This window comes from Mirounga angustirostris, unplaced genomic scaffold, assembly GCF_029215605.1.
Source record: "Mirounga angustirostris isolate CCGP_5_RB_7025 unplaced genomic scaffold, mMirAng1.0.hap1 SCAF_12, whole genome shotgun sequence".
In the NCBI taxonomy this organism is placed as follows: domain Eukaryota; kingdom Metazoa; phylum Chordata; class Mammalia; order Carnivora; family Phocidae; genus Mirounga; species Mirounga angustirostris.
Window position 1 is genome coordinate 15755750 of NW_026991720.1, and position 12838 is coordinate 15768587.

Consider the following 12838-nt stretch of genomic DNA (forward strand, 5'->3'; position numbering starts at 1 on the left):
AAAAAAAATCTATTTTAAAACTACATGTTTGCTCATCTCAAAGAGTGGGATTATAAACTGTTAGAAATCAGGGACCATTAAACAACTATTTACATTTGCAGTGGATTCAGAATGTAATTATCTTGAGTTTGGAGATGTGCTGCTGAATGCCAAGTAAACTGCCATGCAACTGGAAAACGTCAAGCCTTCCCTGCTCACCCAGCCAGACTTCAATGGCCCTTCTTCCAAACTTGTAGCACTTTGCCTCCATAGTTAGGGGTCCCAACTTGAGGCTAAGACATCCTGCCGCTGGTGTTTAGGTGTGTCTGGTCTATTAGAGGTCCGCTTTCGGGGGGCACAATGGAGCCTCCTGGGAGACTCTTCAGCCTAGGGAAGGGGGTACCAGGGCTAGTTTTCTCAACGATAAATTTGAAGGGAGGCGTGATTCCAAGTAATTTGTGGATTTGGTTTTCTTGGTGTTTCACACTCTAAAGATGGAGCAGGGAGCAGGGAACAGGCAGGAAGGATGTGTAGGATGGGCGTGGGTGAATAAGGTTGGTTGGTAAAATAGGGAATTTGGTTTCACTTTAAAATCACCTTAGGACTTGGGAGCAAAGGGAAGTGGCTTCGGTAACATCTGCAAAGCTGCACAGAGCACAGCTGAGCTTGAGCACCTCAGGCTGCCAGCCTTAAGACATGGTTCCTCAGCAGCAAGCGAGGAAACTGGGAGGCCCCTTCCCACAGTCTAGCAGGCAACAAAAACGTGAATCAGTACCACAGAGGGAGGCCAGAATACGAGAGAAAAGGGTTTGTGCCCTATGGTCAAGTACAGGTCTTATCTGTGGGCGCACCTGTATCTGTTCTAGGAATCCCAAAATACAGCAGAGAGAACCCAGTGAAGGCTTCGGGGCCAGCACCACAGATGGTGGTCAATAAAATGTAAGCTACTGCCAGCCACATAGCAGCACCGTGAGAATGAATGCTCACCCAGGAAGTGGGTGTGCATTAGGTCGCTTAGCGCCCAGTTTTGGAAAGACAGCTATGCTAGCAGCTGAGAATGGAGTGCTCTTCAAAAGAGCTGGGGGAAAAAGCTTGCTGAATTATATGATCTCTTTTTTCCCCTTTTTTCTCAGCTTTATTGAGGTATAATTGACAAAATTGTTAGGTATTTAAAGCATACATGATGATTTGATATACGCGTACATTGTGAAAGTAATCCTCATAGTAATTAATGCATCCATCACCTCACGTTTACCTTTTTTTGTTTTTAATTTTCTAGTGAGTGCATTTTAGTTCAACTCTCTTAGCAAATTTCAGTCATCCCATACAGCGTGACAGAGTAGCGTTACTATGTTGTACATTAGATCCTGCGACCTTATTTATCTTATGGCTAAAAGTTTGTATTCTTTTACTGGCCTCTCCCTATTTCTCCCAACCCCCAGCCCTGGGCAACTACTTTTCTACTCTTGAGTTCAACTTAAAAAAAAAAAAATTTTTTTTTTTTTTTAAGGTTCCATATATAAGTGATACCATATGGTGTTTTTCTTTCTCTATTTGGCTTATTTCACTTAGTGTAATGCCCTCCAGGTTCATCATCCATATTGTCACAGATGACAGGCTCTCTGCAAGAGGAATTTAAAATAATCATGCTATCAGTATTTCTCAGCCTTGAGTAACGTACAGAACCTTTTAAAGAACATGTTGCCTGAATATACAGAAACCAGGTCCAAATAACTGTGATTATACTTCTAGATAACAATGAACAAAAAAATGTACAAGGTACTAAAAAGACCTCCATATTATAGAATTTAAATTAATGATATTGATTAATGGGATGAATGATTTTGTTTTGCTGAAGTTTACCAGGACCACACAGTATTGGTTTTGTTGTTGTTGTTGTTGTTTTGGCTTTTTGGGGTTTTTTTGTTTTGTTTTGTTTTTTGAGTTCAGAAGGCTTCTGCCCCAAGTGCTGTGGGCTGCCCCAGTTCCGTCCCCACTCTTAGCCAGCTAGCTGCTGACAGCAGTGTCATCCTATGGCCAACCTGTCCCTGCTTGGCTTAACCCCCAGGAGAACTCGTGTCATTGGCGCTTGTCAGGGTGGAAGCTGTAAACTCTGGAAAGACTAGCTAGTCCTTCTAGTACTTGAAAGCTCTTCAGGAGGTAGATTGTGTCTAGAGGCAGGTTCTCTGGGAGAGCCCAGAATTCTGCAAATGAGTGATGTGCTGATGTTTCCCAATGAGCTTGTCTGGCTTTCTGATGTGACATCACAGCATGAATTTTTTGAAAATTTCTAAGACTCAAGAAAAAGCATCTGCTTATAAAATCGTTCCACTTTGCCATGTGCATGGGGCTTGGGGAAAGGAGTGAGACGAAGAGGAGCTTCAGCTCTAGGCTGCTCACACGGATTTATCCCAGAGGCTCTGATTCAGGAGGCTGTGTTGTAAGATCCTTTTCTGCGGCTTGCAGTGTTCAGAATTTGCAAAGAATGTCACCATCTGCTCTCTCTGTGACCTGATGTCACACAGACCAGAATATAGGATTCTCATCCCAAACCCTTCCCTTTTAAGGGTATGCACAGTTGTCCAATTTTAGGGAGAGAACAACTCTTTTTTGCTCCTGCTCCCTGCCTCTTCCTGGAGAAAGATCGGAGTCTGTAAGGGAGGATGGTTTCCGAGATCCCTGGCTCTGAGCATGCGTCCAGTTGAGCAGACTTCTTTGCTCTGTCATATTTTGGCTTCATTTCTGATTGTAGAGATGCCATGAGCCTACAAAGACCACGGGTATGAGGTGCCCCTGGCTGTTTGCCTCCCCTGCCATTCTTGTTCTTGCTCTCTTTCTCCTCAAGTTTGCCATCTGAGTGACTGTGGCTCACGGATACTTCCACCATGTCCAATGACGGCCACCACCTCTGGCCATTCCTTCAGTTCTCTGCTTTTCTTCTTTGTTACGTCTTCTTCAGCGTTTCCCTTCTCGTACATAGGTAAATGAGTTCTCCTGGTACCACCATCACCCACCCATCGAATTGTTCTTTTTGTTTTTTGTTTTGTTTTGTCTCAGTGGCTGACAGATAAGTCCCAGCATGTCAGGGATAATTTGGGGCATTCGCCTCTTACTCAGAACAGCACAAGAACTGGACAGGCTATTAAAGTGGGGGGGGGCTCATTCCAAACTCTGGGGAGCTCTGCATCACTGGTGCTCGAAGGCACTGGCGTCCGTATCTCCCTCCAAACAAGACTTTCCCTCGGCTCTGTGTGTTCAAATTCAGACACGAAGCTACAGCAGCTTCCCCGGGACACGGGGGCAGATGTCACCTGAAAGCACTCTCTTCTGATTCAGACTCTCCTCATGGCTTTTATTTGCTGTGTTTGCAGAACTCTCCTGCAGCAACTACAGAAGCTTCAGACTTTGGTGATGGGCAAGGTTTCGCGCACCTGCAAGTTGGCGGGCACGCAGACTGGCACGTGCCTCATGGTGAGTTTCCCAAAGGGACAGTGCCGCAAGTGCCCTGCCCTCCCCCTCCCAAGTCTCCAGGCTCTCCCCAATTTGCCATGTCCAAACGGGGTTGGAGGAGCGATGAAGCTCACTCTAAGGCAGTTCCTTTGCTCTGATGTTACAGGGGTTGACCTGTTGGTGCAGTCTGGCCTGATGAAGGGGAGTCTGGGTGTTGTAGGGCTAGAGGTTTGCTCTGTGGATCGTGGAACTGACAGCTCCCTCTGCTCTCTCCTCCCCCTGCAGGTGGTTGTGCTATGCTTTGCTGTTGCATTTGGCAGCTTCTTTCAGGGCTACGGGCCCTATCCTTCTGCCACCAAGATGGCTCTGCCCAGCCAGCATTCTGTGCAGGAGCCGTATACAGCCTCTGTCGGTAAGACAGCACTCGGCAATTTGTAAAGCATCTTGTTTCAGTTCTCTGGAGCTTTTTGAAAGCTCAACTTTCTGAAGGAAGCCTTCTGAGAAAGTCTTATCTTTAAAAAGTGGTAAAAGTGTAGCTTCTCTATTGAAGGGAGGGAAGAAGGACACGGGGGTGGGGTCTGGTTCCTAGGCGTCTGGGCCCCTTCTTGTACCCCTCACCCACTGGCCTGAGGCACCACTGGGAATTCTCTAGAGAAGAGTACAGTTTCCAAACTCTTGCTCTAGACTATGTTCCCTGGCAAATTCTGAGGTCTCCTTTTGAGCTCTGATAAGGGAGAGGGATGTGGATTTGGTCGGGGAGGGGAGTAGATGGAGGGGAGCATTAAGCTTTCCGTGACATTTTCTACTTGCACTCAGTGGAATTATATGTTACCGTAGTAAGAATTCGTGAAATGAATCTGTCTTACAAAACATTATGACCAAGATCTAGAGAATTTAGAGACTCAAGTGTTAGAGGTGTGATAACCTCACCTAGATCAATGGTCCCTATCTTAAGTATGTAGGAAATAATGAAGTGGCTTGTGGGGATCATAATATATACATGAATACACATATACACTAATAAGAACAAGTGTGAAGTTGGGGGTACCAGATTCGGGGTAGGCACAGTTTTGTAGTTCTGAAAGGTCTCTGGTCTTCACCAGGTGGTTATATCTCTGCCAGGTTTATGACAGAAATCCTAGCATTTCAACCACATAATTTCAGTGATCTCTTGGGAAATTCTTTTTTTTCCATAAGGGAATGGATCTGTAAATTTAAATGGAAGCCAATGAGAGTAGAGTTTCTATGTTGTAGAAAATTGCTGCAGAGCCATCTAGCTCTGCAACTATCCTATAAAACAAAGAAACTGTCTCTCTCATTTGATTTATGGCTTTGGCTTTGTGGCTTCTCTCCGGTTTCTAAATGAAAATGCCATTTTCTGCCCTTGTACCTTCTCTCCATGCAAGACCAACTCATTGGAAATGTTTCTTATTTTAGCTGGTCTGGACATCTCCAAGCATTTGACTTCCATTCTTCATGAATTGTTTCCCCCAGATGGTTTTGGGTGGGCAAGGAGGGGAGTTTTATTTTCAAAGCAGTGGGGGTGGCAGTTTGCTTCATGTTTATTTGCTTTTCTATTGTTCTTCCAGCACTGTATAATTGGTATAATTTTTCAATGCACACAACTCTGAAACCCTGAAGCCTTTATGGAAAGCCAACTCCAGCTGGCACCCTCAGTTCTGGGCAAAAGAACCCACACATTCTCATCTGCTCCCGGCCCTGGGCGTTGAGTGAGGGGATGGGATAAACCCTATGGTCTTTCCCTAACACCTGTTACTTTGCTCTGTCCTCAGTGAAATCCAGGAATCTGCTGATCTACGAGGAACATTCTCCCCTGGAGGAGCCGTCCAGCCCAGCCTCAGCTGGGGAGCTTGGGCATTGGGACAGAGGGTCCTCTCTGCTCAGAGCATCAGGGTTGGAGACCAGGCCTGATGTGGATCTCCCCCATTTCATTATCTCCAATGAGACCAGCCTGGAGAAATCAGTGCTGTTGGAGCTACAGCAGCACTTGTGAGTCAAGTACACACAGATGCAACTCCCCTAATGCGCTGATGATGGGTTGTGAGTCAGCAACCTGGAATGTGGGGTGTAGACTTTCCCATAGGCCCAGTCCAGCCCCTGGGCTCTTTCAGGACCTATTTCTGGGACCCCGGGACTCTGGAGAGTCTGCTACTTGCTAACAGCTGCCCTTAGCAGAGACGGGGGGTGGGGGAGACCTAGGATGAGCTGCCCCCATCCATGTCTGCTTTGTCACTGGAGAGGTGGCGGCTCCAGGAAGTGGGCAAAGGGCTTGACTCCCTCCTTCCTCCCCTCAAAGCCTCGTAGGTAAACATGCAGCACGGCCTTAGCAGTGCGCTTGCCATGCAGATGCAGCCTTAGGACACCTGCCCTACCTTCCTTCCAACTAGAGATACATATATGTTATGCTGTTTGCCAATATAGAGTTTTATGATTTTATGTAAATAAACATGTATTAATTATAATTACATATTTACATTGAGGGACATCATTCGAGAGGCACTGTGCATAGACATGTTTCTATATTGAAAGTAACACTGGGTTCCAATTCTCCGTGAGTTGTTTCTTTTAGATCGTTAGTGGGGAAAGTCTTTTGGGAAACATAAAGGCTTATAGGATGGCCAGATACTGTTATTGTGCTGGGGCGGGGGGGGTGGTTCCTGAAAATGCCAGACAGCACAGGAAGGAGGGTCTGCGTGCACACTCCTGGCAATGCATTGGCGTGGGTGGGGATCTCGCTGAACTCACCCCTGTGCTTCCCAGAAATGATGCTATTCCAATGCAGGTGCGCCCACTTGAAGATTCTACTTCAAATTCTGCAGCTTTTTTCCCCTAAAGCTGTGGGGAAGGTTCATAATTACATGTACTTTTATATGTTTACATAATACACGCATATTGGACTTTTACTGGCAGCTATGCAAATGTGATATATAAATCCTTTTAAGTACTTCAAGAGGCTAGGCATTATTATTTCCATTGTAGAGAAATTTGTAGAAGTACCACTGGGAGCTATGGAAGACTCAGCTGCTTGGTTACGTGGCTCATGCCACAAGTCCTCTCCCCTCTTGGCTCAACTGTTCAGGGACCCATTGAAACCCTCACTTGTTTTGGGATGTCTCCCTGACACCAAAGCCCTCAGCCCTCTGAGTGCCTAGAGACTTTCTAGGCTGTTACACAATTTAATAACATGTTTATTTTCTGTTATATGTTTAGTGTTATTTCAACTTAGCTTTTTTTTTTTTTTTTTTAATTTATCTGAATGATTAGTATTCTAGACCAGGGATCAGGCTTTATCCTTTTATTCTCTTCTTTCCAGAGTCTAGCATAAGGCTAACCATCCTCTGTAGATACATTCAGTTAAAGCAATTAGAACAAGAACCCGCTTGGGCCCACCCACAAAGTTGACAAGGTTGCAGTCATGGAATGATGGTATTGTACTCCCAGGCGTGAGAATCGTAGTTGTCAATTGGTGGCTAAGACTCTTTCCTTTTGGTATCTTTCCAGGGTCAGCGCCAAACTGGAGGGGAACGAGACACTAAAAGTTGTAGAACTCGACAGAAGAGTGAACGCCACCTTCTAAAGAGGCTGTCTCCACCTCCCTCTTTCTCTTCACTCTGCTTTCCCATCCCCAAACCACCTCTGTCATAAGCTTTTCCTTTTTGCCTTTGATCTGGATAAAGACATGGGCGAGCGGTCGTGGCTTTGGATGCGAGGACAGCCTGGGATTTCCACCTGCGGTGAGAGAGCACCTTCCCCTCCATTCCATGCCCCCCTGAAGAGGGGAGCCCGGCATCCCTCCCTCCCTCCTGTTTACCGCCATAGGAAATTATTTTAGGATCGTGGCTGGGACAAGCAGGCTCGTTTCTACCAATAGTGCCAAAGAGATACTGCCTGATTTTCATTGTGGGGTGCGACCACCTCTTTGAAGAAGAGATGACTCTTGTTCGTGTGAGACCCCAGACTCCAGCCACAAAAATACCAGAATGCCTGCTGGGATCTGGCAAAGCACTGACTGACGCCCTGCCTTCCTCAGCCTTGCGCTCCCGTGTGTCTGCCCCCGACAACCCGGAGGTGCCAGTGCCTTCAGTGAGCACCCCTGACACTCTGCCCCATCAGAGCCCTCGCAGATCGTCCTCCCCGCACTGGAGCGAGGGCTCCCCCTTCCCCATTCTCAGGCCGCAAGTGCAATGCCTGAAAGAATCAGGCTTTTCTACTCCAGGCGAACCTGCCCCATCTTGTTGCTTGTAGGGCATCCCCACAACCTGCGTCCCCACGTACCCATAGGTCTGCCTCCCTGGCTTCTCCTCCCCATTTGTAAATAGTATTTATTAGCTCGCTGAGGCTTCCCCACTAGCAATCACACTGAAAAGATCCGATGCCTCCCTCCAAAGTGGCCTTTGGAGCTAGAAGGGCACCCTAAGCTCTGGGATCCCCAATCCTCCAGATGGTGTTTTTTTTTTTTTTTTTTTTTTTTTACATTTTCTTCTTCTTTTTCTTCCTCTTCCTCTTCCTCCTCCTTCTTCACCTGGAGGCCTATCATTGTAATTGGGAAGTCCCCTTAAGAGCTTGTGTCCTCCTACAGAATGAAGTCAGAGGGAAATGCCTTAATCAGGTCTGCGGCTCTGTGGTCAGAGGCTTTTTCTGTCCTGTTCCCATAAGAGAAGGGAATCCTTGTCCCTGACAACAGGCATTTCGGACAGCCTTGCTGGCTTGCCTCTCCACACCTGCTCCTAGCCCCCTCCTCCCCACCCCCACACCCCACTTCTGCTTTACCCTCCTCTTCTGCCTCAACACAGGGGGCCTGAGGCCTGGGGTTGGAGTAGGTGACATTTGTGTATCCACAGTCTTACCTTTTATATTATAGTCAGGTTTGGCTACTTTGCAGCTTACCCAAAGAGATACAACCTAACCCCCCAACCTACATTTTTTTGTTTGTTTGTTTAATGATTAAAAGTAACTTTTGTAGTTTAAAAAATTCTTTCTTCTTTCATACAAATAAGAAATGGAAATTGCCTTTTCATTGTATAATGTAGAAGATTCACTTTAAGTGTTTTTCCCTAGCTTGTGAAAGATTTTGTGTAAGAAATTTGCTTACATTTTGTATTTTATATTTAGTAGTAGCTGAAGGACCTTTAGCTTTAACTCCTCTCTCTCTCTCTCTCTCTTTGGTCTACACTGTCATTGAAACCTGTACTTACAAGTGATTAAGCCCATACCTGGGCCTTCCATTCCATAGTAGATGCAGGATTTGGTGTCATTAGTATTTTTCCATCATACCTCATAAGCAGATCCCTGCTTTGTCGGCCTAGGTACATCTGGGGCTCGCCATGAGTGATTCCCCTCTCTCTCTCTCTGCTGTGATGGAGAGAGTTGCAGACTAGGAGATGCCAAGTGTGTCTTCTCATCCATGTGTAAAGCTGGATTGGGGCTGCCGCTGTCTGCAGTTTCAGGGCCCCTTACATTGGCCAGGGAGAGCAGAGGCCGTGTGAGCTGTGTAGGAAGAGGGCTTACTAATGTCCCCCTTGCCCCTGCTTCTCTCCTCTCCATTCCCTCCTTCTCTTCAGCTCTAGATTTTCCTGGGCCTGGCTGGTGTCAGGTAGCCACGGGCCACTGCTGACCCATCCTTCTCTTTAAAATGCCATGTAAGTATCAAGCACAGGTACCTGTGGGGGCCTACAGAGGTAAAAAAGAATGAGCTCAAGTAGTGTTTGGTCAATGAGAAAGGAAAGTTTTATATTTAAGGGCAGAAGTGTGAGCATGGGTCAGCCCACCCACCTGCTGCAGTGGAACCAGATCAGGTTTTGAAGGCTGCTGGATTAGCCAGGGGTGGGAAACCTGCTCTTCTGAATGAGGCGGGAGAAGGGACTGGCCAGCAAAAGTCCAGTACCTGTCCTTAGTACCTTGAGGATTTTATTTTCTCCCCTACCTGCCTTTGCTTGTCATCTCCATCTCTGGATCTCCAAACAGCAGGCTGTTTTCTCTGGGAAGCTCTTCTTCCAGAACTGAAGCTCTATCTGGAGACAGGAGACATCAGCCTGGGAGCTCAAATGGCCATGTTAAGGGGGTTCCAAGAACCAACCTTGCTGCTATTTTGCAAAAAAAACCTCTGCCCTCCACTCCCTGTTTGGGCAAGTCAAGGGAATAAACACATATCCCTTTAGGAGGATGCCATGGGGTCAAGAGGACACAGAAAAGTCGGATAATGCCAAGTAATTAAGGGATGTGTGCTCGTTTGCTGGATTTGCTTTCCCCCATAGAGCAGTCCCATAGACCAGTCAGTAATGCCTGGTTAACCCTGAAGATTTCAAATAGAGGCAGACATTGGCTTCTGAACTTCAGTTTTGAATACTATGAGACTATTAGCATCACCGTAAACCATAAATAATAAATAGGCTACTCATAAAGACATTAATTCTATTTTTCATCAGGTAAACAGTGTTTCATCTCCCCTGTCTTTGATTACTCTGGTGAAGGAGATGTCTTGCAAACATTCCGAGAACAAGCACTTTTTCACTGGCTGAGCCCCGAGTAACCCAGGCCCCCCCCCCCCCCCCCCACCAGCTTGGCCCTTTCCACAGCTCTTAACTCTGTGCTTAGAAATGGATGCTGGAGATGAAAGGCCTCGGTGCCAGTTTAAGAAAGAATTTCTGTGAAGTGTTAGGACTCTGGAGCCTCGGTCACATAAAGAGAGTGTTATGTAAATATCTGACAGCTGAACTAGGTTGCTCCTTTTGTGTGTGTGGGGGGGCTGAGGTTTGACACCAGCGTAGGCAAAATTAGATAACCTTTTTGCTAATTAAAATGATTTTGATTTGGAGAACTAATATGTAGGTTGTGAGAGCAGCTTTTAGCTCAACTTATTTACAAACCAACTATAATTACCATGTTTTTTTTTTCTTCCTAAATCTCTCGGTTTAGCCTGAATGCCAAAAGGGGGCGGTGAATCTCCTGTGCCCATAGAGCGGGAGTGTTGAAGTGATTCATCTTTATTCTAGCCTTGAGGCGGTGTCCAGAATTTTGGTCACATGTGTTTCATTAAAATTTTTCAACACTTATGGCTCCTTTCCTCCATGGCCTCAGACCAAGCAAAACCACAAAGAGAGCATCAGAGGCATCTTGGAGCCTGCTCTTGAGCACACATGTCCTATGGGGCGTGTACTTGAGCACGACGCATAAATGGAGACCTCCTGCTCTTTGTGGAGGAAATGGACCATCCGTGCTGGTCTTGCTCACGTCGGGGAGATTGGAGACCGAGGAGAAGGGCTTTTGGCCTCCCCCTTGTCTGCATGAGTCACTGCTTTGGTTCTATCGAATCCAGGCTGATGGGACCTGTGAAACCATTAGCAGGTAGTGCTCTAGTGAGAGCCATTTCATTTGAATGCTTTTCCGCTGAGACAATTAGGAGAAATGTGATAGCATGAGCCCCTCTGGGAGGCCAGTTACAGGAGCGAGTGGGAGGCTGTGAAGGAGCCAGAGACGGATTTCACATTTCCCATTCAGTCAGTCCGTCAGTCCATCAGTCAGTCCTAGGACTTTTCAGTTTTACTGAGGCAGAGTTCTGCATGGAGCCCTAGGGATTGTTGGGGAGTCAGGGGTCTGAGGAGATTTCGTCAATCAATAGCTATTCAAAAGACAAAAGAGCTAGGTCTCTCTCTCTGTCTCTCTCTCTCTCTCCCTCCCTCTTTCTGACACACACACAAATTTCCCCCTTGTTTCAAACACTCGTCTGCCTTAAATGTGCCTTTTATATATCCTCCAGGATAACTGAAGATTCTGTTGTCCCTGGGAGATGTTACAGATAGCCTTGTAGTATTAGACTGAAGTGGGTGTGGGGAAAGAACATTTTCCGGAGGCCCGAAAACGGTTTCCTAAATGTGAGCCACGATCAGATTTGCACATCGGGAGAAAAGAAATGAGGTTTTGTCCATTAGGAAAATCCCGTTTTGTAGAGCTGCAGTCAACATCTAAAACTGGCCAGCCTGGATTAAAGTTATTATAAATCCTCACAGCAGAACATGTTCTCAGGGCCAAGGAATCTGGCCCATTCGGGGATTGATGCTCCTTCTCTCTGTGGCCAAAGAGCCTGCACTTAGCACAGGACAAATCTAGGTGTTGTTTCATTTTGTTCTTTTGGGGCATCATAATTCAGGAACGCTTTAGTTTTGTCTTGGTTTTGAGAAGGAAGGGAGATAATATTTCTTGAGCCCTTATTAAGTGCTGCGTACTGTGCTTAATACATTTTGGCTTTTAATTTTATCGAGAAAACAGGGCAACTAGCTACTAGGAGATAGATAAACCACTAAGTGATATGGGAAGTGCAGTTTGTGGGTTTGGTTAGGCAGAACTTTCCGGGAACTTGTAAGGTTGTCCAGGCAGGAAACACAGTGTCCATTCCCTCTGCTGGGCCCACTGTGCAATGTTAGTTCTTTGCTTCCTGTTGGAGGTATCCACCCGACGCTCATGTCCTGTCTTGTTCATCTAGTCTTCTGTGAATTCCAGCTAGCAGGCTTTGCATCCTGGAAAAGAAAAAACAGGGATTTTAGCTCTGTTCCTCCTCTCCTGTCTTTGCTCACCAGCTAAGTGAGAACGTGAACTTTTTGCACCACGGACCCATGGCCTGCACTGCTTAGAGCCTCTCCCTTGCAGATAAAATGCTTTGTGAGTCTATGGAAAACACCTGCACACCTTGACGAATCGTGAGGGACCCTATTGAAACAATGCTGAGCAGACCCTAGACTATAATCAACCGTGAGCTTTAATGTCTGTGCTGACAGGCTGGACCTCTCCTCTCTTTTGTAATAGTTCTATAGACTAGCAGTGTTTAAGTCTAAATGGATTGTGAGTCTATTACCTGTCATATTGTGCTGGGTTTTTTTTTTTTATGGCTTTTTATTCTTTATCATAGCTAAGTAAATGCCTAAAATTAAAAAAAAAAAAAAAGCTTTGTAGGGTACTTGTACTTAGTTTGGAAAAAAAGATGAACTGAAATTGTTATGCTTTTGTATTTCCATTTCTTGCGAATAAAAATATTTTTTCTTAATTAGTAAAATGTTGTCCAGTCTTTAAAATTCTGGTAATCTGGTTTTAAAAGCATTTTGCTTTTCTGAGGAGCGTGGCTTTTGTATATGTGCGCCTAACCATTCTTTTCTGATTATCTAGTTGAACTGACAGAAGAGCCTCCGACCGGCAATTTGTCTGATAGCTAGGACTGAAATCCAAGCCTCCGTTGGAGGAATATTGAGAAACGTAATTTTTTCTCAGTCAGTCACAGGAAGAAAAACAGCGTTCTCTAGAGACTTTTGCCGCCTGACTGCTGTGTTCGTTGTCTACTACAACTATGCGCTAACTAGATTACAGAATTCTTCCGATTTGAGACTGCTTTCCCCATCTC

General features: G+C 45.9%; 1 protein-coding gene across 2 annotated transcripts in view; it reads left to right on the forward strand.

Annotated features, from left to right (window-relative positions):
• Window positions 1-12496, forward strand: part of CREB3L2 (cAMP responsive element binding protein 3 like 2) — a 109065-nt gene extending 96569 nt beyond the window's left edge. For both annotated transcript variants that reach the window (XM_045864206.3, XM_064574918.1), the window contains exons 9-12: window positions 3351-3450; window positions 3715-3841; window positions 5223-5439; window positions 6952-12496. In XM_045864206.3, the coding sequence (XP_045720162.1) occupies window positions 3351-3450; window positions 3715-3841; window positions 5223-5439; window positions 6952-7027 (520 nt within the window). In that variant the 3' untranslated portion in view covers window positions 7028-12496. The remainder of the gene's footprint in view (window positions 1-3350; window positions 3451-3714; window positions 3842-5222; window positions 5440-6951) is intronic.
• Window positions 12497-12838: the final 342 nt, after the last annotated feature.